Source organism: Ailuropoda melanoleuca, chromosome 8 (genome assembly GCF_002007445.2).
Source record: "Ailuropoda melanoleuca isolate Jingjing chromosome 8, ASM200744v2, whole genome shotgun sequence".
NCBI lineage: Eukaryota > Metazoa > Chordata > Mammalia > Carnivora > Ursidae > Ailuropoda > Ailuropoda melanoleuca.
In genome coordinates this window covers 86,093,872-86,121,753 of record NC_048225.1, presented here as the reverse complement: position 1 = coordinate 86,121,753, position 27,882 = coordinate 86,093,872, and the positions used below count along the sequence as shown (strand labels likewise).

Genomic DNA, 27,882 nt, shown 5'->3' with positions numbered 1-27,882 from the left:
CTTCGGTCTTTGGGCAGTGACACTCGGTGGCTCAGGTGGCATCCACAGGGCTATGGACTCATTCCAAAGGTTTCGGTGGTGCCCTGCCACCGTCGATGACTCTCTCCTTTACTCCACTCCTTTATATGTGAATAAAGGAGTTTTAGAAACCTTCCGTACCAAATTACTTCTTGTCAAGAGTACCATAACCTGCTGGGAAAACAGGAAATCTTCCCTCCTAACTAACCATACGTTTGTAAGTATTAAAATAAGAGTTAGAAAAATAAATTATTCAACACTGACATTTTATTTTCTGAACTTTATCATTTTTACAAAACAAAACAAAAAGGAGTTATCAAAAACAGCAAAGAGGTTATAGAATTTCTCCACCAGTTTTCACATAAGACAGTGATTAGGAAACTGGTGTCCAATGTAAATACTAAACACAGGCTGATTTCCCTCTTGGTCATATGCATTCAGGTGGTTTGTTTTGGAGTTACTGAATAATAACTTTTTATAAGCACCGGTCATTTTTTGAGAACCGATTTGGTTTGTCCAACAAAGTAAACACTTTTTGCTGTGTGGCATTTTCCTTTTTTAAAAACCACTGAGCTAAATACAGAATGTATATGTGTCTGGATCTGAACCAAATCTTTTAAGATCCTAAGTACCCTGAAGAACACTGAAGACATTTATAGGGCATATTAAACACTAGTTATATACCTCATAATGTCTAAGGCAGCTATGATATTTCTAAAGAAAATAGCGTTTCATTCAGAGGCTGCCCAGAGTTTGAACATCATTGTTTCCACGTCTTTTCTCATTTGGAGTAGTTTCCCCAAATTGGGTCATATTATTAGAACAAAGTTTTATGCTTGTGCCATACAGGCGCTGGCATTTCATAGATACATTTTTGTAGAGCAAGAGTCCTTGCTCTGGACCCTGGAGACCACAAAGAAATCGAGAGGCCATGATTATTGGATGCAGAGAGGAAGAAGCGTACTTAAGCTCACGTGCTCTGGAGCTAAGCAGGAGCAAAGCCGAAATGTGGTAGCGGTGTTCACCCACCCCTTGTTCCAGAAACACATTTTGCTTAAATGAGGGAATTATGGTCCAGTTTTGCAATGTTAACAGCTGCCAGTTTCTCAAATATATTTTTTATAAAGATCATTTCCTGGCTAGCAATGAGTTAGGAAACTGGCCTCCAATTCTGATCAAATTTTTCACTATTAGTCAAAAACAAAACAAAACAGAACACCTCAAAAAAACAAAAAAGCAAAACAAAACCAAACCCCACCAGCCAACAGGGGTTAAAATTGCACAATTACACTTGAAGGCAAATTATACTATCTACAGACAGGTACACACCGGAATCGTTTCTGAGAGCATGAAACACTCCTGTTCATAAACATTTCCTCTGTATTATCCCAACTTTCATGAAAGGAAAACTGATATGTGATTTTGTTCTTTATGGACATGAAAAAGGAAGCAAGAAGGCAAAGCTGAGAGAACAGACGCTACCCGAAGGGCAGCGGTGACATTTGGTTGTTTTGGTCTTTGTACCAGCAACTCCCACACCCACAGACTATCCAGTTCCTGCCGACTACACGGTTTTCCTTGCTGTCAGGACTCGAACGATGGACCCGACTCCTCCAGCAGCAAGGGCCTAAAAAAAACCCAAAATATAAATGCTGACAGAATCATAAAGGGTCAATTCTCATACCAAGTAAAACATCTTCCTTAAAGAAGGAATGTGTGCAGCTATTGGCTTTGGATTAACTTTCATACACATTTCTTGGACACTTATCAAGCGCCAGGCACTGTTCTCAACATTGGGGACACGGCGACCCACACCACGTTCGGAGCCCCTGCTTCGTGCACCCACATGCTAGTGAGACACTAGCTGATATTCTAGTATGTTGTTTTCACGTTAACAGGATGTTCTTAGAGACTTACAGCATGTGCCTGCCTAAAAAACAGGTGCTCACATGTAAATTTAGGACATTCATTTTGCCCTCTTCTTAGCACTCTCAGGAAGAAATTCAAACTGGGATCCACTACCTGAGTGCCATTTAGATTAGCCAGTTCGTCAGACTCTTTTTATTCCCCCAAGCTAAGAATATATTACTTAATAGCTAAGAACTCAGAAACTTTAGTTTTGATTTTACCTTCAAAAACTGGAAGTCTTGAGTAAGTATCAGGACTTGAAAGCTCTGGCTTACGTACTGAATACTTTTGTGTACTGGGTACCGTGCTAGATGCTAGGGATATAGCACCTTCTGGTCTACTGGGAAGGGACAGACCTATTGAGGAGATGTTAATATAATGTATGCAAAGACAGAGGTGTGCACTGGGTAAGGAGGCACTCAGGCAGAGAGAAAACGTTTGCAAAGGTCGAGAGGTGCGAAACCGTATGGTGTGTTCTGGGAAAGCTACTGTTATGCTGCTCACTGCTGGAGCAGAGTGGGAAAGAACAACACAGAAGAGGAAAGGCTACACTTGGGAACTTGGGCTTCATTCTGCAGGTGATTGACACAGTAGGTCTGGATTTGAGAGAGGGCATTCTGGCAACTGGGCAGAGAACAGATTTGAGGGAGGCAGAACTGGTAGGTGGAGGGCCATGTAGAAAGTTACATCAACAGACTGGGAGAGAGGCTGCAAAGAGCTGTGTTAGAGGGCTAGCAATGTGCATAGCTGGAGATTTAGCAGACAGACTGGCAAGGACTGGTGACTGATGGTGGGAAGCAATGAAGACTTAATGTGTGCCTCAGTTTCCCCATCCACTAAAAGAGGAATGATAGCAAGCTTTCCCTCCTAGTATTTTTATGAGAATTAAAGGAGTGAATATTTATAAAGTGCTTGGAATACAGTAAGTGCTCCATCGACGGCTGCTATGATCCTGAGACTGGACAGACACCAGATGGCTTAGGTTTTTAAGTGGGCTCTTCATCTCTACACTGAAGATGATAAAGATGCTCAGATATCGCCTAGGCTCATTATATGACCTAAATGAAACATCAACTAATTACAGTGAGTGGCAAATGGAAAGTGTTCCTGAATAGGATGACCATACACATTATTCTCCAACTGGTACACTGGGGGTGAAATGGNATGCTCAGATATCGCCTAGGCTCATTATATGACCTAAATGAAACATCAACTAATTACAGTGAGTGGCAAATGAAAAGTGTTCCTGAATAGGATGACCATACACATTATTCTCCAACTGGTACACTGGGGGTGAAATGGAACTACTCATAACTACGTTGGGACAAGAGGCATAAACCGGGTCCGTCTTGGGAAAATGGGGAGGTCTGGTTACCCTGTCCATAAAAGTGAGCTCTCTTAATTGACAGCATATGAGCCATCAAGTGACTTGACCAAGGTGAGTTTTACTCTCTCTACTGTGTGTTTTCATTACTGAATGTGTGTTGCAGATCAGAATCTCTGAAGACCAAGGTTAGTGAGCATAAATCTAAACTTTCATTTTCATGCATTTGTAAAAACAAAGATGTACAGCCAAGAAGTCAAAATAATCATTTAGGCAAGAGAAGGTATACTGTTATTTTCTAATATAAAGGAGCCAGTCATAGCGATTTATAATTCATAACTCACCTTTTCGTGCCATTGCAATAACACAGCACTGCTATTATCAGAGGGGCTCTCGAAGCCTTTATAAATATACTTCATTAGAAGATCCACACCATTCTTGTCCAGGGATTGAACTGCCTTTTCAATATCATTCGCTTTAAAGGAGATGAGCACCTTCAAGACAATGCTGCCTGCTCGATCCTGGGGATAAATGAAGAACATTTAGATGATGTGTGTGGAGTGGTTGTTCTAGAAAGGCCACACTGAGAAGGCGACATTGACATTTAAGACCTGATGGACAAGAACAAAGAATCCCTGGGTGTTTCTGACAGAGGAAAGAACAACTGCTGTTACTGGGTGTTCAGGTGTTCAGGGAACAGCAAAAAGCTCCCTGGGGGCCAGAGCAATATGGTGGAATAGTAGGACAGGAGGTCAGAGAGGCATTGGGAAGACAGACCAGGTACACCCCGCAGGCCACTGGGAGGACTCTGGCTTTCATTAAGAGAAATGAGAAGATGTTGGAAGGTTTCAAGAACAGTGATGGAACCTGACTTGTATTTTAATGGGATCCCTTTGGCTGCCATGTTGAGAATAAGCTGATGTGGGGCTGGTGGGGGGCAGGGAATGAGGCAGAAGCCAGGAGACCAGTTTGGAAGCAACTGTAATAATACAGGCTGGCTTTGGCGAGCATGGGAGCACTGGAGGGGGACAGATTCCTGACATGTCTGAAGGAGAGCTGAAAGGATTTGCTTACAGAGATGTGATAACTTGCCCATTTTATTGAATCAATATTTAAATTTTACTTCTTGACCTCAAAAAAAACTCTGAAGACAGAAAAAATGAAATGCAGTTCTACCTCGAACCATCCTTCAATAAAAAATAAAAATAAGCTTTTAAGAAGACTTATTTTAAGTTTCATATCTACAGTCAATATATAAGATATAGTGATCTTCATTTACGAAGATTTTTCTTTGATAAAAGGCTGCTCCAAGAGCAAAGTTATTTTTTCACCCATGAAGCCAAGTAAAGAGAACACTCAATTTACCCTTTCAAATAATTTCACTTCACCTATTCAAGAAAGAGTGGTATCTTTGGCGTTCCTACTCATCAGGAGTTTACAGAATGTTTCCACCACCTATTGCTATCTTCAGTTTAAAGACTATGCAATTACCCAATTTAGAAAAATACTCAACAACCACAGCTATAACTTCCCACCCACAAACTGTGATAAAAACTCACCCATATAAAAGCAGAAGGTGGTAAAATTGAAATTTCAACCCTGTCCCTTGCCACTTTCAAATACCAAAGAAAATGTTTCCTCTCATTGTTGCCTAGATAATTATTATGCATTTACCTAAATTATTACTACTCAATTAAAGAGATCCTTAGGGTTCCTACAGACAATGGGGTCAGAGCTCTGGGCTTCATTTTAAACAATTAGTAAATAAGTTCTCCAGAATTTCCGGAAAGACTGCTGCAGGGAATGTTAACGCATGTTTTTCTGAAGGGCAATTGGGCAATACCACTTTTACCAAAAGCCTTAAAAAATGTGCATTCTAAAACCCAGATTCACTTCTAGGAATTCATTCAAAGGAAAAAATGAACAATTTACCCAAAATTGTTCATTTTAGTACTGTTTACAACAACAAAAGGTCAATAATCTAAATATATGACAAAAGATGAGTTATATGTGAACCACAGCATATCTATATGCAGCCATTAAAAAAAGATGCTTATAGAAATAAACTTATTGTCAAGAAAAGATGTTTATGTACATTGTAAAAAAAAATCCAGTTGTAAAACTCCATTTTTATTAAAAAACAAAACAAAAGACAACTGGTATGAAAGGTCTATTAAGCATAGAGCAACACCAAAAAGTAATAACCTATTATCTCTGGGCAGTGGGATATTACCCTTTTTATCCCCTCACTTCTCTGAGTTTTCTATAAACATTTAATACTTGCATAATTTAGAAAAATTTCTAAAAAACAACCAAACAGAATCTGTTTATTTTGTAAAAGTTTTGTTTATCCTTCAGGCCTTTGTTTAAATTCAACCAGAGTGTCTCCATTAAACACAGCAAAATGATCTCTCTTACCATAACTCAGTATTAGAGTGCTATTTTTCATATGTAAATTTTTATCTATCAAACTACATAGTAAGCCCTTCCATGTCGAACACAATAAATGGTTAAAATATTTGTTGATTTCATGATACTTCAGAGGGTTTTGGTAAGAATGCTAAGATACCAGCAGAGATCACTGTGTGTCTGTGACTTACCTTCACCGCCTGACTCTTGGTGTTGATAGGGGGATTTTTCAGAGCTGCCTGGAGGGCAGCTGTCATGTTTCCTGTGATGGAGGTTAAGGGGATAGCGGCATAGGGCAGCCCTCAGCAAAGCACTGTAACTACCAGATAGCATTGGTTCTTAACACTTGACTTTATACATAGAAAAACAGTCACTATGTTCAATATTGGAAAACTCAATATGTTGGTTTCAAGGATGTCAATCAAATGTAAAAAATCCGAAAACACTGGAGAACGTAATAAGGCAAAGACCAGCTCTTGTCTGGCTCTAATTACTAAATGGACACTTTGATAGCCTTTTATTTTCCAGTAAGACACATATGCAAACATTAACCAGTTATATTTTTTAAAAATTATATATATCTTAGATTTATTAGGTCCCAAAATGAAACAGCATATCCTCAACCGAAAGGTCTTTTTATGTGATTCTAACTGGAAAAATAAACAAGAAACTTTTGCTAGAATTACATTCTATAGGAAGTGAAATGGTGGAGAAAATGCTGGTGATAATTCTAGCACTCTAAATGATATCCATCAGCAATCTCTCAGTATTAATGAAAAGAGGCATTAAAAAGATCTAATAATTCAATGACTTTTAGGAAGTAGCTTAATTTTTCTGTTTTGCATGTTTTCTCTTATATTTCATAAAGATTATTAAAACTGTTTTAGGTCATACCTATTAAATTTAATCTTTGAAAGCACCAGTGAGTTAGCAGGTACGAGACACGGAAGGCCAATCAGACTGTCAGAATATACAGTCATTCCCCTAAAAGGAAAACCACACAGAGTTCACTTGTTCCTCCATTGTAGTGCCTGACCCAGACCTTGTCTCTTCTGGTTGCAACAAGAGAAGAGACAATATCCTTTTATTTTAAGATAAAGTGATTAAAAAGAAGATTCATTATATGGATACAGCAGTACCAGTTAAGAGTCATCACAAGCAACCTACAGTTAGCTCACAAAACATCATTTATCCATCACAAAGAACGTTTTCAGACAGAATAATGTTCATTGCTTATGCTTGAAAAAAAAGAAAAAAAGAAAAAAAAAGGTCTGACCAAAAACCCCCCAAAACAAAAAACACCTATGGCTGGTGGTAAGCTGTTATTTTCAAGGGTTAACGAACTTCTAGAAAAGCATGTCTTTTGCAGACTGGCTCATTTTTGAGACCGAAAGCATTTAAGTATTTAAATAATGCAAAATAGCAACAGCTGTGAAAGTTGTGGAAATCAAAGAAACATCTAGTGCTGTATTTTAGGTGCCTTTAAGACTAGATATAGTTATACAACCAATATTTTCACTCATATTTCCCCATTATACTTTAATAGAACATTGATGAGGAAAGTCTTCCCTATCGTATGAATACATTCAAGAATAATTAGAACTGAGTGAATTCAGTAACTGAGATTCTCTAAAACTACAGCATTAGTTGTGGCAACATTTACATTTTTCTAAAATAGATGTGATGCAAATGCTCACTAAAATTTAGGAATATTCAAATATGCAAAAGCAAAAACCAGGAACTGACAGCCACATTTTAACTGAAATGGAAACGATTTCATGATTACAAAAATGATTCTGCTTTGTACAATGACTCATCGTCTATTTTATTCATCATCTATTTAATTCACTGGGGTTTATTTTAAATATTTCCAGGTTTTCTCCACATGTAATCCCTGTCTTCTTTCCATTGTCCCTTGCTTAGCAGGTAAAAGCCTCCAAGCTTCCTTCTTGGGAGTTGGTTGTTTTGTACTCACTCCCTTTCACCCGGTTAACAAATTCTGTCTTGCAACCTTTATCTTGCCAAATTCCTTTCTCTCTAATGAAGAAAAAAAAAAAGGCCCAGGGGCTAAAAGGACAGAGAGCCTCAATTCTGCAAACCGCCCCATCCCTCCCAGCAGGGAATAAACTGTCCTAACGCTCCCAAACCAAACCACCACCCCAACCGAAGCAGCCTGCTCCTCCCAATCACAAATTTCTGGAGCCAATGTGACTCCGGCAATCACCACCCTGCGGACGACAACTTAAGCGCCCCCGAGAACCAGAGGGCAGCACCAGATGCCCCCCCTACCCCCCGCCTCTCCGCGCCCCAAGGGCGCGGCCGGCCCCGCCAGTTCCCGGAGGCAGCAACTCCGGCCGCAACCTGAGGATTCGGGGCGGGGAAGGCGCGCCGGGAAGGGCAAGTTTCCGAGGCAGGACCCTGGGGTCTCGGAGCGACTGGGCTAGAAATGGGAGTGTCCCTGCCCTCTGAGAGGGGGGACCCCAGAGAGACAGATTTAAGTCATGGGCCGCTGGAGGCAGCTCCGCGCCCCTGCCCCGGGGGCCGCAGGGTCCCGGGAGAGGGGCGGGGTGGGGAAGGGATGCGGGCAGACGCAAGGATATTGCCGCAGGCAGGAGTCCACCTCGCCTTCGTCGGGCCCGGCCTGCCCATCGCCCCCGTCTTCCTCGTCCACGAACTTGTTCTCGTCGTACTCATCCACGTCCACCTTCCGGAACCGGGCCGACGACACCGTGTTCTTCGACATCCCCGATCCGGACCGGTGGCAAAAGCCTCCTCTCGGTTACTGCCACTACCTCGGTAAGCGTAACCCACCAAGAACCCGCAACCTGGCGCCTTCACTTCCCTCTTCCGCTCTGGGGCGTCGCCGGCAGCCGGGGCTCGGGCGCTTCTGGGCCTGCGCGCTGGCGGCGCTCCTTCCTCCTCAGCTTCATGCTCTTCTCCAGCCTCCTACGCCGCCCCCACTCTTCCCCGGGGAGCGCGCGCGAGGGAGGGAGCGCGCTGGTCGCAGTGCGCAGGCGCGGGCTCTCCGCAGGAAAGGGGCGGGGCTGGGCGAAGGAGGCGGGGGCGGNTTGAGGGCGTCACGTGATCGCCAAGGGGTTTCCATAGCAACGCTTCTCTGCGGTCCATCCTGGGCGGGGGGTCCTTAGGTTGGCCGTATGGGCACTGGGGGCGGGTGGCTTTTGCTGCCGCCGCCGCTGCCAGTGACCTGTCATCGGGGTCCTGGGTGAGGTCCGGCTGGCTCGGACTTACCTGTGAGGTGGAATGGACTGGTCGCCGGACCAAGTCCCCTGCAGTTCGCAGGAGTATGGGGCGGAGTGATGCGCTCCCGGGCGCCCAGCGTCGTTCTAGTTGTCAGAGACATCACTTCGGACCGTGCACTGCTGGTGGCTGCGTTCCTGAGGCGAGAGCCCCTTTCCCGGGGTTGGAACTACGCTGCGCGGCCAGCGGGAGGTCCCCAAGGACGGAGTCGAAAGGTCGTATCTTATCTGACCGTGCTGTGTGACAGCATCCCGACGGCACCTGCAGAGCCTGAACTAGGTATCATATCCATTTGGAGGGAGAGGAGGGTTCTGGTCAGGGGCTGGGGTGGCAAAACTGGGGCGAACCTGTGGAATTTGGGGTAGGGTCATCACTGACATCTTAAAATAAGTGGCTGTTTGGAGTAAGAATGCTAGAAAAGGATAGGGGCGAGTTACGCTCTCCGGTGCTGTGGGGAAACAAAACGTGTGAGGATTAGTAGAAACCAGGTCTTTAAGATTTATATTTGTGACTTAAGATTTATATGATCCTGCTAGGCCAGCTCTTCGTTACATTTGACATTCTCATTTCTGAGAGGGAAGCTCTCACTGAGGAGGTAAAGGCGCTCCCACTAAAGAAATGGTAGTTGTGCTGTGTACACTGAAGTACAAATATTTGCAGAATAAAATTATTTTGGACATTCAGCTGGACGCTGCTCAGATAGCTTTATGTTTTCCTGACATCGTCTCAGGTCTAGTACAATTCCACCTCTAGCAGAAAGCCGGTTGTTGCCCTGTTAATACCCCAATCCTTGGTTTCCTGTGTGTTGAAAAGAGCACTGGACTTAGAATCAGAAAACCCTGGCTCAAGTCTTGACTTCCACTTATAATCCATTTGATTGAGGCATGCCTCTTAAAATTCTGAATTTCAGGTTCCTCGTTGCTAAAGTGGAGCTAATAATGTGTTCTTCCCAAGATTGTTCTGAGGATTCAGTACAGGATGGTGTTCTGAAGCTCTAAAATTCTACATAAATGTAAAATGCATGTTACCTGTACCATTGCTTTTGGCACTAGTCTTAATGAATTACTTAATGATATATCATGTTTTATCTTGCTCTTGGAAGAGATCAGAAGATTCTGGAGGGCAGAAACTTCTTATATTTATTTTGTATCTTCCTTTACATCTGACATAAAGCTAAGCATGCAGGTGATACTCAATACATTCAGGTACTCAGTTATTCATTGATGAATGAACAGAATGTGAAAGGCAGACAGTTTGAAAGTCACGGTGAACATGATAAATCAGTAAGAAAAGGAAGAGAGATCTCAAAATCAAACATTTGTTGGACAGATATGCATACATATGTATATATGTATATATCTACATTGACATGAATGCATATGTATATATGTATGTATGTGGATATATATATGTTTATAAATATATGGAGAGAGAGAGAGTTCACAGGAATGGAATACATTCTTTCTTCTTGGAAGGAAGAAGCAATATGGCATTTTTCTCTTCTCAATTAAATCACCGTTCTAGAAAATATATCATTTAGGTGGTGGAAGTGACATTTCGTTAAATTGACATTCAAGTTATGAGCAAACACATGATAAAAACTCCCCCACGATCTGTTTTCAGAGAGCAAAGGAAAATTTTCTACCTGTTGGTAATATTTATTTTAAAAAGTCATATACCAAAGTATCAGACCATTACTATGATGAGTGGCATTATATAACTTACAATAAAGATTTGTTTTAATATTTCTTCCCCAGTTTCAATCTTTTGCTAACTTTGGTAAGAGCTAAACAGTATACTTGTTTTGATGTTAAAGATGATTGTACTCTTTTGTTCTTCTAAATCAAGATTTTCTTTGAAGAGAAAATTGAACATTAGAAGCGCTATTGAGAGCAAACAGAAACAAAGATTTAAGACTAATGTATCCTTTCTCTTACGTTTCTCTTCTTTTGTATTAGGTCTTATTTAGGAAATGTCTCTATTCTCTTATTTTAGAACTGGGAAAGAATCCTGGCGTAGAAATCAACTTAAGGGAATAGTGAGAGGAATTTAAAAAATCAAGTTGCTCAAGGGTATAATTGATTTGATTACTCAGAAATTTGCTCTATATGTTGAATGTGTTAAATATAATTAATTAATTCTCAGGCATAATGCATAATACATTTGAGATGTAATAATGTCAAAAAGGTCCTTTTCTAATGTGGTATTTTTTTATTGTCTCACAACGATAAGTATCTAGTACATAGTAGGTGTGCAACACATTTCTGTCCAATGAGTTAATAATCTGACAATTTTACAGTCATATTTAGAGACTGAGTATTTCTTAATGGACACATTAATTTCCTCCCTACCCCAATCAGCTAACAGTTAAATCTATAAAGCTTTAGGGCAGTGTGTGTGTGTGTGTGTGTGTGTGTGTGTGTGTGTGTGTGTAGAAGCCTGTTCTTAATTATCTTTTAATTAGATAATACACATTATTCCACTTTCTTGTAAATTATAATTTTTTATGTTAATCATAATACTTAATTTATTTTAGGTAATATTATTCTCCCTATTTTAATTTTCCAAATGAGGGTTTATCACTGAAATAAAGGATCCATAAGGTTTGAAGACATTTTATTTACTGTGCAAATAACCTGGTTTGGTTGAATACTTAAGTAAGACTAAATCTGAATTTTCTCAAGGTTAATGCTGCGTGATAGTATGGAGCTCCTTTTTATTATCTGTGATAATGCATAGAGTGAAGGATTTTTTTTAATTAGAAAGGATTTTGATAAAACTATTTTATAATAGGTCTTTCTTTTCAGATATTTTAAGCTGAGTGCTCTACCTACCACGTGCTTCTTTTCCTCAGCCTTGCCACTAAATACTTAACAAATGAAGACATTGAATCCCACAGCAATGAAATGGAAGCGAGGCCAGTGTTAATCAAATATAGCAAACGTATGTTATAAATATAAAATAAATAAGTAAATTTCAGTTCTGGTAATGGTGATGCAATAGCACTGTTCTCTAGCAACATAATTACTACAATATAAAAAGATTTTTTACCATGTTACCTAGACTATAGTATGGTCTAATGCTTGTACATCATATCCAAATGAACTGGTTCTGTTTTGAACCACCAGCCTTCCAAACTTTCAATTTTTGCTTTGTGATTTATTTTGGCTTTATATAGCTTTATGATTATAGACTAAGATAGAGTAGATAGGGTGAACTATTTTACGGTGGGACCTTTATTTATTTATATGTTAGTACTTCTAAGATTAAAAATTTTTAATCCATACTCTTGTCTCAGGAAAAACGTTTAGTGCTAAATGAAACCCTAAACCTTGTTTGTTAAACATTGTTTTGCTTTTTTTAAAAAGATTTTATTTATTTATTTGACAGAGAGAGACAGTGAGAGAGGAAACACAAGCGGGGTGGTGGGAGAGGGAGAAGCAGGCTCCCTGACACAGGGCTCCATCCCAGGACCCCGGGACCACCACCCGAGCTGCAGGCCGATGCCTAACTGCTGAGCCACCCAGGCGCCCCTAAACATTGTTTTGAATGGGATTCTTTATTTAATTTTTTTAACTGCTTATGATAATATAAAGAGAAGGTATGGATTTAAAAATTTATTTATTCTGTATTCTTTTCCATTGCTGGGATCTCTTATTAATGCTAACAGTTGTTAGAAGGTTGCATTTCTTGTCATAGTATATAATCATAATATTTGAGATAAGGATAGCTTACATTTTCTTTTCTAATATTTATATCACTTTAATTTATCTTATTGCATTAGTTGGACTCTCAAAAACAGTGTTGAAAAACTGGGTGATATTAGGCATCTCTTTGTTTCTATTTTAATGGAAACGGTGTTGGTATTTTACCAGTTTACAGATCCTATTGTTTTAGGGTATTTAGGGATGACGGCTGAAATTATCAAATGCTTTTTTTGAGGGACCTAGGAACAAAAACTGTATTATTTTTTTGTCTTTTAATTTACAAATATGAATTATATATATATATTAAAGATTTTATTTATTTGAGAGAGAGAGAGAGCAAGCATGGGGGGTTGGGGAGGGGCAGAGAAAGAGGGAGCCCTATCAGGGGCTCCATGCGGGGCTTGATTCCAGGATCCTGAGATCATGACCTGAGCTGAAGGCAGACGCTTAACCAACTGAGCCACCTAGATGCCCCTATTTATATATATTTTTTGCACTGAACCATTCCCACATTTCTAGAGTAGATTGTGGCTACTATTTTAATTACTTGATAGATTTGATTAGTTTATATTTTGTTTACATGATTTCAGGATCAATATGTATAAGTGATACTGGCCCATAGTATTTCTTTGTGCCATCTCTATTCAATTTTGATATTAAGATTAGTATAGCTTTGTAAGATGAATTGAGAAGATTTCCACCTTCTTTTCCATGCTCTGGAAAAGTTTGAATAGAAAATTACTATGCTGTTTTTTCTTTGAGAGTTATAAAATATGCTTGCAAAATTATTTGGACTTCCTCATATTTTCAGGGTTAGGATCGTTGATCATCTCTATCTTCTGTGGTGATTGACTTGTTTGGTTTTTCTCTCTTTTTGAGTCAATTTTAGAATTTGTATTTTCATAATAAATCATGCATTCTATCTAGATTGCCAATTTTTTGGCAAAAATTTGTGCAAAATATTTTCTTACAATTATTTTAACATCTTGCATGACCATGGACTTAACTGCTTCTCTTGTTGCTTTAAGCAAAATATTAAAATCAAACTTTTTTTCTCCCCTAACCTGATTGTTACAAATGCTAGTAATATATCTTTACTTCTTATTGAAAATGAAATTTATAGTTTTGATACAATTTGAAAGATCCTTCAATTCCTATTTTTTCTTCCATCTATTCTTATTCTAGTAATATTTTATTAATAATGGCAACTGCTTGATGTTTGTTTTGTGTTAGACTTGGTCAACAATCTCTTTATTTACATTATTTAATCCTCAGAGTAGCTCTAGGGCTTAGGGGTTAGTGTGTCCATTTTATTATGAGGAAACTAAGACTGAGAGAGGTTATGTAACTCGGCCAATGATACTCAACTAGCAAGTGGCAGGCTGGTATGGTAATTAGGTATGTCACTTTCCAAAACTTGTGCTTTTAATCACCAATCTCTGCTTTTAGTAGGTCTTTCTCATTATTCCTGAGTGTATTGCTTACCTTTGTGATAAAAATAAGGTTATAACTAAGTATCAGGGTCCAAATAAACCTACACAGAGCTTTTCAATAGCTTGAAATGAACTCTAAACTGTGAACTTAAAAAATCTTCTTATTGTAATGATTTTTTAAAAGACATTTGTTTTTCAGGTACGCATGAACTTTCCCCCACCTTATCTCAGTATTTTGAGAGTAGACATAGAGCCTATTACCTAATATTTAGTCTATCACAAAAGATGTCACTTTTTTTTTAGTATATGAAGAGATCAGTAGGTGCTAATGAACAATTCTACTTAACGTTTTTTAAGTTGTAGCAAAATAGACATTACATACAATTTACTGTCTTAACCAATTTTTAAGTGTACCTTTAAGTAATATTAATTACATTCTCATAATTGTACCACCATTACTACTATCCATATCCAGACCTTTATTTATCTTGAGATAACTGCCCATTCCCCACTCCTCTCCCCAGCCCCCAACGACAACCATTTTACTTTCTCTATAAATTTGATAGCTCTAGGTACCACATATTCGTGGATTCATACAGTACTTGTTTTTGTTTTTTGTGTTTTCTTTGGCTGGCTTATTTCACTTAGTTTGATTTCCTCAAGATTCATTCACAACTGTAGCATGTGTCAGGATGTTGTTCCTTTTTAAGGCTGAATGGTATTCCATTGCACGTATATTCTGCATTCTCTTTATCCATTCATCTGTTGATGGACATGCAGGTTACTTATGGCTAATATGAATAATGCTGCTATGAATATGGGTATGCAAATATCTGAGACCCCATTTTCAATTCTTTTGGTTATATACTCAGAAGCAGAATTGCTGGATCACATAATTCTCTTTTTAAATTTTTTGGGGCACCAATTCCACTTAGTTAACTAAATAGAGTAATAAAGCACTGTTCCATTGCTTCAGGTCTCTGATTTGGTACATCCCTGAGAGTCAGAGACATCAAGGTAAGGTAATCTCAGGACATATATTTGGTATGAGTCTTTAGCTAAAACAAGGGTGAGGAGGGTGCCAAAACTCTGGGATCTAGAGCTACTTAAGTTCTCCAGCCCAGCCTACCCAGCCTCCCTTGCTCCCATAGTCTACAGGATGCCTATTGATACAGGAGTGTGAACAGAACCACAGAAAGGCTTCAGTGCGGGTAAAAATGGATATTGATTTTCCCAGGCTTTGTCGTGAGTCCATATTGTTGCCATTTTGAGAGCCATTAAAGCATTGTGATTAAGAAGCGGGATTCTGGAGCTAGAGCTCTTGGGTCTGATCTTAGCTCAATCTTTTTACTACATGAGCTCTCTGTGCTGCAATTTCCTTATTTGAAAAATAGATATTATAATAATACCTACCTCATGGGATTGTTGGGAGCATTAAATGAGTAATACATGTAACCGTTTAGAAAAGTGCCTGACTTATTCCACTTGCAGAGAAAGACAATTATCATATGGTTTCACTCATTTATGGAACATAAGGAATAGGGAGATTGGTAGGAGAAGGAAGGGAAGAATGAAGGGTGGGTAAACAGAAGGGGGAATGAACCATGAGAGACTATGGACTCTGGCAAACTGAGGGCTTCAGAGGGGAGGGGGGTGGGGGATTGGGATAGGCCGGTGATGGGTATTGGAGGGCATGTATTGCAATGGTGCACTGGGTGTTATACACAAATAATGAATCATGGAACACTATATCAAAAACTAAGGATGTACTGTATGGTGACTAACCTAAATAATTATTAAATAAATAAATAATAATAATTATTAAATAAATAAAAATTATTATTAAAAAAAGAAAAGTGCCTGACATGTAGTTCTCACTAAATATTAGGCAGTAATAATATTATTTTTAATTAGTATAAGTTACCATGTAGCTTTCCTTAAAACCTTTGGAAATAAGATGCATAACATGATATCGTTTGAGCTCAACTTTTTGGATGGCATGCACTTTGAATCAAAAAAGATATGTAACAGCAGTTTAAAGAGATAGGATTTGCTCCCAGGCCAGCAGGATTAGATGGTAGCTTGATAAAACATTAACATCTATCGAGAATCAATACCAGTCAGGACAGGAGTTGGTTATAAAGGTTTCTGTGGTCTCTTACAGTCTTGGCCCACTTAAACACTGTCTGGGGGTCAGGTGTTCTTGGGCAGAGCCCACCATTTCAGGCACAGTGTCCTTGGTAAGCAGAGTGTGGTAGCACTAAACATTTGATCCAAATAATGAACTCCCCTAATCCACAAAGTAACCTTCTGATTATAATTTGGCTTCTCAGGTAGCTTCTCTGCATGGAGAGGCTGTATAGGCGAGGCAACTTGAATTGTCTGGTTGCATAGCCTGTTGTAATTCTCACTGGAAATCAGTACATTAGCTTTCCGTTTTTACATGTCAGTCTCGGGAGCTGTATTAATCCAGGTCTGCCCTGATTAATAGATGCATTCTCTCTGTATTGACTAGGTAGTTGAGCCTACAAAACTGAGAGCCAAACCTGCATCATGGTAGATCCATCAAGGTAATGTTCCCCTTCCTCTACCCTCATCAGTTTCTTGGGATATACCCCCCTGCCTCTTTTAGATCGCCATGCAACTAGCTGCTGAATTTATTGGCTTGTGTTTTCTTTATTGGAATTAACATAAGTGTGGCAGCAGTGATAATTCTTCACTAGCACTAATGTCAGTTTGCTGAAGAGAGGAGGAACATTCCAATTTTTACTCTTCCCTAAATCCCTGGGCCAGCCTGACGTGACCAAGAATCCATTGTGTGGGGAGTAAGAAGTGTGATCTGTGCTGTAAAAACTTACTCCACGGAACTGTTGTTTTGATCCAAGCCATCTTAGAACAGATAGAGCTGAAAGGACCTTAAATATGAGCTAGTCTGTATCTCTTGTTTTACTGAAGGGGAGAGAGAGACTGCATGCCTAGGGCCATATATCTTTATGCTCTTTTAACAGTCTCTTGAAGGCTTGACTATATTGGCCAGGACTCATGACCTGTCAGTGACATGCTTCCTAGCACCAGACATATCTAACTAGTACAGAAATTTAACTGCCAAAAAACACTTTTCTTTCCTACAGTTCAGGCAGCATTTCTCCCTTTGTTATATACCGTTGAAATACAATTTCAACTTAGATTTCAGACTACAGTTTTTTTTTTAATTTTCTTTTAAAGATGTATTTATTTATTTTTAGAGAGAGAGGGAGAGAGAGCGAGTGGGGGGAGGGCCAGAGAGTGAGAGAGAGAATCTCAAGCAGACTCCCCACTGAGTATGCAGACAACTCAGGGCTCGATCCCATGACCCTGAGATCATGACCTGAGCCGAAATCACGAGTTGAACTCTTAACTGACTGAGTCATCCAGGCGTCCCTTCAGACTGTTTCTAACTGAATGCTTTGTAGCCTGATTGTTGTTATGTCTTTTTGACCACTTTGTAGATAGATTTCATGGAAACTATTTGAATCTACTTTTTTCCTTTTTTTTTTTTTTGAGAAGCCTGTAAGGTGTCCTTCCCAACTTCAGCAGGACATCACCAGGCAGCCTGGTAAGAAGCTTCAGAGCTGATTCTCCAAACCCCTCAGATTTGCCAATGCTATTAGCTCGGTTGCCCACCTGGATAGAGATGCTGAATTTGTCACATTGGGTCTTGTCTTTTTCTTTCTTTCCTTTTTTTTTTTTTTTTGTCTCTACATCCCAAATTGTAGACATATGATTTCATGATCTAATAATAAACTTCAGTACTTTTTAAAATAATAATTACTGTATACTACAATGTAATTATATTCCAATAATTCTGTAAAAATTTTCACATTAACAGTAGAATATTCTTTTAAAAATTTTAGTCATGCTTATTTTAATCAATAGAAATTTCTATTCTAAACATTTTTCTTTTCTTTCTTTTCCTCCTTCTCCTCTTCCTCCTTTGACATGGAGTACTATGTGCTTTAAGCTTTTTACTTTTTATTTAAATTTTTTCTTTTTAAAATTTAAATTCAATTAATTAACACATAATGTATTATTTGTTTCAGGGGTACAGGTCTGTGATTCATCAGTTTTATATAATACCCAGTGCTCATTACAACACATACCCTCCCCAGTGTCCATCACCCAGTTACCCCATCTGCTTTAAGCTTTTTTTAATGGCAAAACTATCTTATTAGTTTAACATTACTGTTTACATACATTAAGAAAAAATTTGGGGTGCTGGGCGGCTCAGTCAGTTGAGCATCCGACTCTTGATTTTGGCTCAGATCATGGTGAGATAGAGCCCACATTGGGCTCCGTGCTCAGGAGGGAGTCTGTTCGAGATTCTCTCTCCCTCTGCCCTCCACCCAGTGCATGCTCTCTCTAAAAATAAATAAATCTTTTTTTAAAAAAAGAAAAAATTTAGTAGCAAGTTACAAATGGATACACATTTTTCTCATAATGGATTTTTACGTATTTCTAAGAGGAAAGTGAGGCAGCAAATGTGAATGAATGAAACACAGAGTGCTTTAATGTGCATGCTCAGAGGGTTATTCAAGGAGTACTTCCTAGAAGTGTGTTTCGAACAAGATTTTAAGAGATGGTATAGATACACACTGCTGAAGAGAAAAGGTTGGAAAAAAGGGAAGTAAAACAAATTATGCATTGGGAGCTATATCAGAAGAAGGGGGAACGGATGCTACCAAAAAAAAATGATGTCCATTGCAGGATGGTTAAGCAGACCTTTTGTTGGAATGGATATGGAGGGTTGGGAAGCAGTGATTGGTAACGTTACTGAGGTGTAGATTCACAACCTTGCTACCCACGTTTTGCCTGGATACTTGGCTTGATTCTAAAGGAAAACCAAAGAGGGAGAGGGACTGTGCTTGAACTGTAGGAACTTACAGTCTTGCTGATGAGACCGGGCAACTGGAAAGGTAGAGGGGGAGCCTTGATAGCCAGTAAGAGCAGCTTGGATTTTAGATGGTGTGTGATGGAAGGAGCCTTCACAAGTTCTCACGTGTCAGCCTGCCTCTATTGTCTGATCAAGGAGGAGAGATCTGAGCCAGGAAAAATCCTATTGAGCCCGTGACTAGGTTTCAAAAATCAATTTTTGTAGCTATATATAATCAATTAGCAAGAGAGCTTCCCCCCCCAAACTATTTTGAACCACTTTAGAAAAATAAAACGGGCTGTGTAAAANCCTATTGAGCCCGTGACTAGGTTTCAAAAATCAATTTTTGTAGCTATATATAATCAATTAGCAAGAGAGCTTCCCCCCCCCAAACTATTTTGAACCACTTTAGAAAAATAAAACGGGCTGTGTAAAATCTTCTGTCCATGATTAACAATTAATGGAAAATCACTGGTTTGCTTTTGCAGACAGCATTTAATGTCAGTAACTTCAGGCTGTTTTCCAATTTTACAGTAAATTTTTATACTGAAACGAATTTAGGAAGCTGTTTAGTCCATGGGCTCTTTCAGTGGAAAGATGATGTGGGTAGACTAGAATAATGACATTTCCTTTTCCACACCAAAATCTTAGCAAGGTACTAATGGCTCCATTTTGATACTGTCCCTTTCAAAATAAGAAGAGAGGTCAAGTTGCTCACGGAAGCATCTTGGATTATGTTAAAAGTAGTGTAGCTTTACAGTAGTTGATATAGCAATTAATTCAGGTTTTGCTTTTAGTGTATCCGTTCATCTCCCATCTTGGATCAGACCAAAGAGAAAAGGTATACGCATTTTTGTTTGCTGTCGAATTAGTCCTCTGGTTGTTGTTTGGTCTCATGTTGTAGAAATACAGATTTTATTTTTTTTTCCTTTCTTCTTCTTCTTTTCATCTGCCTCTTTGCTACTTGCAAACTGCTCTGCGATTTCCGCTCTCTTCGCTGGCATTCCCATGGGAGGCCTTCCAAGGTCCTTGGTTTCCTGGAATGACATTTGAGGCATATTTAAGTGCCTCACGATATTCCTGGGTTTATGTGGGTTTTGACCCACATGGATTGGTGGTAGGTCTCTGAACGGCACCAGCACAAAAACGACGGGAACCCTGAGGTCTGGCATCAGATTGGGTTGCGGTGGTCCACTTGCCACTTGCAAAGACTGTCCAGGAAAGACCTTGTTTAAGGGGTAGCTCTCTAAAGCCGCCTGAGCTTTTCTGTTCTGATTCTCTTGTGTCTGGGGAAGAACGTCGATGAAATAAGGTTTCACCCCCGTTATGGCATTGATTTCATATGCGTTGTGCCTATCAGCCAGTGCTCTCCCAGTTAGAATGGGCTGGAAAACAGTTGACCCTGAGCCACCGCTCACAAAGCTGTTGAGGAGAGAATGCCACATGCCACCACTTATTGGGCTTAGAGTGACCTGTGGCCATAAACTGGCCAGGCTCCGGAGAGCTTCCCGGTTCCACGCCGAGGCAGGAAATTCGGTCTCAGTATGATAGAGTTGAGAAAAGTAAATGCTAAGAGTAATGTCTGGATACAGTATTAAGAAATTGTACATTTTACTGATGCAGCAGTGGTTGGCTTCATTACAAGGGGAGTTGTTGGAATACAGAATGATATGCCTGATAGCGTTGTTATTGTGTAGGGCTGAGTCAAAATAACCATTCATCTCGAATAGCATTGATTCTGGGTGGGTATTAATCCCAGTGCAACTGCTAGCATGGCCTTTTTGCACCAGGCTTCCAGAAGAAGTTTTTAGCTCATAAAATGTGAGGTGCTTTGTTTGAGGATATGTTGGCCCATAAGGGAATCCAAAAATCTGATAAAATTCTGTATAGGGAACTCTTGCTTCTTCACCTGTCCGAATATGGTAAGGACAGTTGGTGCAATCTAGAGAGAAGCTTAGCCAGTAGTAAGGTTTTACTATTGTCCCACGATTTGCTAGGTATTCTTCATATAAGGGCTCCATTGCTAGTATGGTCTTCTAGCTGCAACCCTAAGCAAGGAAGAAAAATTATATATAAAACCAGTGCAGGAAAAACTAAAGAAAATGCGTTCATTTATTGAGCCATACTTTTCTTTAAAGGAGGGAGCACGGTGAATATAGCATCTTTGATTCTAAAAGATAGTGGTATATATCCATAGATGAGAAAGCTCAGTATTCATCTTTCCTCATTGAGACTCTTGGGGCATGGGGAGGAGGCAAAAAAGAAAGGCACAATGCAGCTTTACCTGTTTCACACATTGCGAGGCAGTACAGCAAATGGGTTAACTGCGAGTTCTGGAAACAGACTGCCTTTTTTCAAATCTGGGCTCCATCAGACTTTCTGCAAATTGTTTAAAGTCTGTGAGTCACAGCTTCCTTGTCTGTCGAAGGAGGATTAAGAATAGTACCTACCTCCGAAGATTATCTTGAGGATTGAATGATGGGATACATATAAAATGCTTTATTATGGGCCTGACTCATATTAAGGACTCAATAAAGATTAGCTCTTAGTAGTGATAGTACAAATCCCAGGATTATCTAAACGATTCTTGTCTGTTAAAGTCTAAACAAACAAGCAGGGATTTGCAATTTGTTCGTTAATGTTCTTCCTTTATCTCTTTCCTGAATGATATTATTTGATTATCTGCATGGGTTTTGAGTGTGCTAGCATTTAAAATCAGCTATTTCTTCAGATCAGTGGCAGTAAATTGGAGGTAATTAACCTTTTGGGAGAAGGATCATGAGGTCTATTTTGCTTAATGGTGGAGATTTCTCGACTATTCTTTGGGTCATGGACACTTCGCTACCTGAGAGTTTTATTTCCAGTGGGTGGGTCTTGTTAGAACATTTTGGAAACTTTACCATTCTGGAAAGCACATACGGTGCTTTAGGAAAATTCAAATAAATAGTTTTTGGGATGTTAAACCATAAAATTTGAGGTCTTTAAGTAATGATTTTTTCCTTCAAACAGAAATTTCTCAGTTATCATTGTTCCCAAGCAGCAGCCTAGGGCATATTCTAATATAGTTTTAGGAATATTTTAAAGTAACTTTTTATTATTCAAGTATTGTGTATTTCTTGTAGGATATTTTTAAAAATACTAATGCATGGAGGGAAGAATAAAAGCTCATATCAGTTTGTCTCAGTTTACATTCCCATAAGTGTTAACACGTCTCTTCCACCCAGTCTTTTTGCTACGTGTGTTTGTTACACACAACATAAATAAAATTGTGTTTTATACTTTGCTTCTCACGTAGTATTAGGTCATGACTACTTCCCCACGTTATTAAAAATTCTTCAAGAAACAATATTCATGGCTAATTAGTATTTTATTACACAGCTAATATGTAATCAAATATTTAGGTTCTTGCCTTGTTTTATATTATAAATAAAGCTTTGATGAGCATTTCTGTGCATAAATTTGTATTTTTCTTTTCTTTAATGTAGATTACTAAAAGTTGTGTTATTAGCTCAAACTTTGTCAGATTGCTTCTTAGGAAGGTGTCTCAGTTCTATCTCATTCTCTCCCGGTGACGTTTATCACCTCCTTTGCCAGTTTGCGAAGGGAGCATCAGTATCGCTTTGTGGCTGTAATTTGGACCTTTTCAGTTCCTAGTGAGGTTGAACACTTTTTCACATACTTATTGGTCTGTAGTATTTCTTCTTCTGTTAAATATGTTTGATCCCTTATCTGCCTCCCCGCCCCTGCGCCCCTGGCTTTGTTGAGGTTTTCCTTACTGATTTGCAAGAACTCTTTATGTATTAAGAATATGAACTGTCATAATTTTTGCAAGCATTTTACCTGGCTTATGGAGCCGTTTGATTATGCTGACCGCATTTTTAGTTATACCAATTTTTACTTTTTTTTCAATTTGTACATTTTTATGTGGTCTCATCTTTGCCCTTAAAATTTATTTTTTACTATTGTATTTAGAAAAGACTTCCCCATCAAAGAGGAGTTAAGTATTTCTCATATTTTTTTCTAGTATGTATGGTCTTATCTTTTACCTTTAACTCTACATTTAACTCTTTGTCCAGGCAACAACACAGATAAAGTAGAAAATTAATTAAGAGAGATAAACTGACCATTACAAAACAAAACAAAATATATTTCTCACTTTCCAAAATCTAATTTGTTGTTTCAGGAGTATTTTTTACAGCCTTTTGTATGGAAGCACTTTGATCAACTTCTTTCTTCCTCAACCCCAATCACCTCCGTCCCTGCTATATTTGGTACAGCTAAAACCTGCAGAGTTCCTTTGCTACTCCTGTCCTGGGCAGAAAATATTTTAGGAGCCTCAATCCTGCTATAGATGGAATGTGACTTTGCTCATGGCACCCTTCTTCTAATGGCTGATACCGCTGCAGTAATTCTGGATGCCACAAACCCATCAAATTCCAGGTTTCTCCTAACCTCTGTCATGTCAGTTTAGTCCATAGCATCAGGTGTTTGCCTCAGTATCCTCTTTAGTTCTGTATTTTCCTGATGCAACTGAATTCATGCCCTGAGGCTTCCCAGACCTTGCCTGTGTTTTCCTCTGGGTCCTGGACTATCCTTCTTCACCCTTGGCAATGAACCCATTACCTGGAGCCTGACACCATCTCGGGTTTGATCCTGGGCATTGTTTTCTCCCTGGTTTCCTCCTCTTTCAGCCTTACTCATCAGACCAGATAGAGCTGAATATAAAAACTTGCTGAAACCAAGCCCAGAGTCTCCCTTGCTTTTGAATCTGATACCCTGGATGTGGTCTGCTGTTAGGTGGCACGCCTGGTATCCAAGTGACTACTCAAAGTGCAATTTCAAGTCCCCCATGATTTGACTGCAATGTTATGGAAGCAGTGCCAAGAGGCCTTTGTCTGCCTTTCTGTTTTGGGGTGGGTGGAATGGGTGGCATTAACTATACTTAATGGTCCCACAATTATCCTTAATGGGAAGCAGAATTCTTTGCATCTTTCGAAATAAAGGCAATATGGAAAGTCCCGACAGTTTTTCTAAGTCCTCGTCTCTTTGCACTCCCTCTCCTAATTTAGCTGGGAAGGATGTGTCGTTACTGTCTTTAAGGAGATCTTGAGGACTAGTGCCCTTCATAGGTCACGGAGGGAGCTCTGGAGGTTCCTTCTTGCTAATGGCTTTTCACTGTCCGTCAGCTGTTGTTCCCTATTGGTGAAGTCTCCACTTTTTTAGAGGGCCTTTTGGGGACTATTCTTTGATCACCTTCATCTGAAGGGGAAGCAGGGAACAAACAACTCCCACCCGCTTTGAACTCTTGGAGAATTTGTGGTTTATATCATCAGTTTGCCATTGATCACAGACTCTCTTGTATTATTCACTTTTGCTTATCTGCCCTTTGATTCTGCCCCTACCCAGGCAGGAGTATGCCCTGTTCAGCCCAGGTCCTACCTTGGGGAATCTTACTTGGTTCACAGGCCAGGTTGGCTAAGACTTGTCTCCCCAGCGTCCTGTGTGCCTACTACCTCGACCTTTCCCCTCTGCTTTGGCCATGCTTGGGAAAGGCGTGCTGCCCTTAGCAGAGCAGATCTACTAGTAGTAAGAAGCAGAGATCTGCAGAACCCAGCTCCTTGCTTCCGGTTGTGAGTAGCCCCTGGACTGCAGCCCTGGGACGACAGCCTTCCTTAATTTAACATAAATGAGGCATACATGAGGACAATCTGCTGTCTTTTCACCCCCAGCTAGGATTTAGTGAGTACTGGTAAAGCACAGTTTGCACTGGAGTCGTTAGAGAATGGAGTTTGCCCTTCCCAATCTGTGCCCAATCTGTTAGCAGCTAAAAACAAATGTTAGCAGTTATAATTACCATCATTTTGTCTCCAGGCTTGGATCACATTCCAGGTGTTCTAGAAGATGGCCCGTTCCCTTTTATTTCTCCTTTAAGTACCATGCCCTGTTTCAAGGGGCTTCAGAGGGCAATTGTGCTGGAAAGCTTTACCTCTGGAATTGGTTTGGGACTCTTCTGCAGTTTGTGTCTATTAGTTCCTTTGAATTTTGCTGTCCGAAGTTAGAAAGACCTTGCTGAGGTGTGGCTGCCTCTAAGAACACTGTTGAATTGGTGCCATGGTAACGTTTGCAAAGTAGCTACTGCTAGGATACGGCTCTGACACTTATTACTTTATTTGCATTTCAAACCACCTGTTCCGAAGATGAAAATATACATGAATGCATATTCCAGTCTGGATGAAAGCGTACTATCTATTTAAGTGGACATGTTGGGGTTTTTCTCCCTCTGGCTGTAAGAACTGAGCTCTGAGGTCCTGCTCCTCAGGGTCTTCGTCCTGATCTGGTGTGGGGACACGATTCATTGGTTCTGTTGCCAATAAAGGCACCAGGGCCCTTTCTCGGGAGGTTTGCCCTTCTGGGAGAGGGAGGCACTTATGAAAGGGAGCAGAGACTTGATCTCCCCAAAGGGAGGCACCTTCTACTAATAGGTCCACAGCCCCTGAAGGGAGAGCTCTTCAGTTTGCCCAAATCTGGGTGAATATGTGCCAGCAGTCTCTCTCTTCTTACGGATTCCCTGGGAGACTTGCTACTGGTATGTATCTGTTTCCCTCCAGTTTAAGGCAAACCCTCCCCCTGGATCAGTTGTGGCCTCTTGTCTGTAGCTAACGGAAGAGCCACTCAGCCTTCTCCACTCTGTTCCCTTGCCCCCTTCAACTCCACATCATCTCCTAGGACATTGGACGTGTTGATAGTCATGATTCATTGTGCTCACTCCCGATTATTCCTCTTTCCTCTTCCTCAGGCGACTTGAAGGAGCAAGTGGTGCACTACTGTGTATTAACATTAGTTACCACCCAAATGTTCTTAAGCACATTTCTTATGCTGAAAATAGCCCATCAGGGACAATGGAAGCACCTAGAAGGCTTCCCGCAGCAGCCTTACCACTCTTAACTAGTTTCTCAATCAAACTCCCAGTCTCTACGACAGCAATCCTCCTTTCTCCTCAGGGGGACTCCTTCTGGTTTAGATGTTTCGTGTTGATTGTTGCCTTTTAAGGGTCTCAGGTGTATTCACCAACTCCTCAGCTAGGAATTTTTCAGTTACGTTTTCTTTCATGCTTGCTTCCATGAGTGCTCGCTATTGGTCCCTTCCCCACCATTGGCCACTGATCATGCCTTTGTCATTCTCACTTCCTGCCTCCATTTTCCTAGCATCTCCTAACTCAGTGAACTTGTAAATGTAACACCAAGATTTCGTCTTTTATTTAACATTAATAAATGACATCCCATTTAAAAATGTCCCCTTAAGGGGCGCCTGGGTGGCTCAGTTGGTTAAGCATCCAACTCTGGATTTCTGCTCCAGTCAAGATCTCTGGGTCCTGGGATCCAGCCCTGTGTCAGGCTGTGCACTGAGTACGGAGCCTGCTTCAGATTCTCTCTCTCCCTCTCCCTCTGCCCTTTCCCCTGCTCTCTCTCTCTCTCAAATAAATAAATAAATCTTAAAAAAAATTCTCTTAAAAATGAGCTTCTATTCATTAATATATTTACCAATTCCATTTTAGGGTAATTTCAGGGATAGGCTATCCCACATAGCCACCAGTTTTAAAAACAGCTCTATTGAGGTTTAATTGACAAATAAAAATTGTTTATATTTAGGGTGTACAACTTGGTCTTTTGATATATTTATATATTGTGAAATGGTTACATCAATCAAGCTAATTAACATGTCTATAACCACATATAGTTATCTTTTTTGGGGGGGGTTGTGTGAGAACATTTAAGATTTGCCCTCTTAGCACATTTCAAATATGCTATATGGTATTGTTCACTGTCATCACTGTGCTGTACATTAGATCTCCAGAATTTAGTCATCTTGCATAACTGAAACTTTGTACCTGTTGACTGACATTACTCCATTTCCCCCTTGCCCCAAGCCCTGGCAGTCAGCATTTTACTCTTTACTTCTGTGAGTGTATTCTAGATTCCACATATAAATGACATTATGCAATATGTGTCTTTCTGTTTCTCCTTTATTTCGCATAACATAATGTCCTTCAGGTTCATCCATGTTGTGGCAAATGCCAGGATTTTTTTTTTAAGGCTGAATAATATATCATTTTATGTATATACCACATCTTCTTTATTCAGTCATCTGTTTATGGACTTTAGGTTGCTTCCATATCTTGACTATTGTGAATAATACTGCAATGAAAATGGGAGTACAGTAACACCTCTGAGATACTGATTTCAATTCTTTTGGATAAATACCGCAAAGCGGGATTGCCAGATCTTGTGGTAGTTTTATTTTTAATTGCTTGAGGAATTGCCGTATTGTTTTCCATAATGGCTCTACCAATTTACATTCCGACTAACAGCTCCCTTTTCCATGTCATCACTAACCCTTGTTATCTCTTGTCTTTTTGATAATAGCCATCCAAACAGCTGTGAGATGAGACCTCAGTGTGGTTTGGATTTACGTTTCCCTAATGATCAGTAATGTTTGAACACCTTTTCATATACCTATTGGCAGTTTGTATGTCTTCTTTTGAGAAATGTCTGTTCAGGTCCTTCGCCCTTTTTAAAATCAGATTATTTGCTTTCTTTCTGCTATTACACACGTTCCTTATATATTTTGGATATTAGCCCCTCATCAGATATGTTGTTTGCAAATGTTTTCCGCCACCTGTAGGTTGCCTTTACACTTTGTTGATTCAGTTTCTTCAGCTGTGCAGAAGCTTTTTAGCATTACATGGTCCCACTTGCCTATTTTTGCTTTTTTTATTTTATTTTATTTATTTTATTTTTTTTAAAGATTTTATTTATTTATTTGACTGAGATAGAGACAGCCAGAGAGAGAGGGAACACAGGCAGGGGGAGTGGGAGAGGAAGAAGCAGGCTCACAGCGGAGGAGCCTGATGTGGGG

At 39.8% G+C, this 27,882-nt stretch overlaps 3 protein-coding genes across 4 annotated transcripts in view; 1 reads left to right on the top strand and 2 right to left on the bottom strand.

The window, feature by feature from the left end:
• Window positions 1–265: 265 nt before the first annotated feature.
• Window positions 266–8,573, bottom strand: ARPC5 (actin related protein 2/3 complex subunit 5). Its single transcript, XM_002923876.4, has 4 exons — window positions 8,260–8,573; window positions 5,851–5,923; window positions 3,595–3,771; window positions 266–1,645 (listed from the first exon to the last, which is right to left on the bottom strand). The coding sequence occupies exons 1-4, from the start codon at window positions 8,400–8,402 to the stop codon at window positions 1,583–1,585; spliced, it is 456 nt and encodes a 151-aa protein (XP_002923922.1). The 5' UTR covers window positions 8,403–8,573; the 3' UTR covers window positions 266–1,582.
• A 230-nt stretch (window positions 8,574–8,803) lies between these two features.
• The window catches only part of RGL1 (ral guanine nucleotide dissociation stimulator like 1), a 265,812-nt gene continuing 246,733 nt past the window's right edge, over window positions 8,804–27,882 (top strand). For both annotated transcript variants that reach the window (XM_019804492.2, XM_002923877.4), the window contains exon 1: window positions 8,804–9,196. The gene's annotated coding sequence lies outside the window, so the exon portion shown is untranslated. The remainder of the gene's footprint in view (window positions 9,197–27,882) is intronic.
• Window positions 19,501–24,965, bottom strand: APOBEC4 (apolipoprotein B mRNA editing enzyme catalytic polypeptide like 4). The gene is made up of 2 exons (XM_002923872.3): window positions 24,821–24,965; window positions 19,501–21,014 (listed from the first exon to the last, which is right to left on the bottom strand). The coding sequence occupies exon 2, from the start codon at window positions 20,985–20,987 to the stop codon at window positions 19,860–19,862; it is 1,128 nt and encodes a 375-aa protein (XP_002923918.2). The 5' UTR covers window positions 20,988–21,014; window positions 24,821–24,965; the 3' UTR covers window positions 19,501–19,859.

Coding starts and splice junctions, on each gene's coding strand:
- APOBEC4 (XM_002923872.3), bottom strand. CDS start 20,987: ATGGAGCCCTTATATGAAGAATACCTAGCAAATCGTGGGACAATAGTA.
- ARPC5 (XM_002923876.4), bottom strand. CDS start 8,402: ATGTCGAAGAACACGGTGTCGTCGGCCCGGTTCCGGAAGGTGGACGTG. Junction 3,772..5,850: donor CCAAGAGTCAGGCGGTGAAG/GTAAGTCACAGA, acceptor ATTTATCCCCAG/GATCGAGCAGGCAGCATTGT. Junction 1,646..3,594: donor TATTGCAATGGCACGAAAAG/GTGAGTTATGAA, acceptor GGTTTTTTTTAG/GCCCTTGCTGCTGGAGGAGT.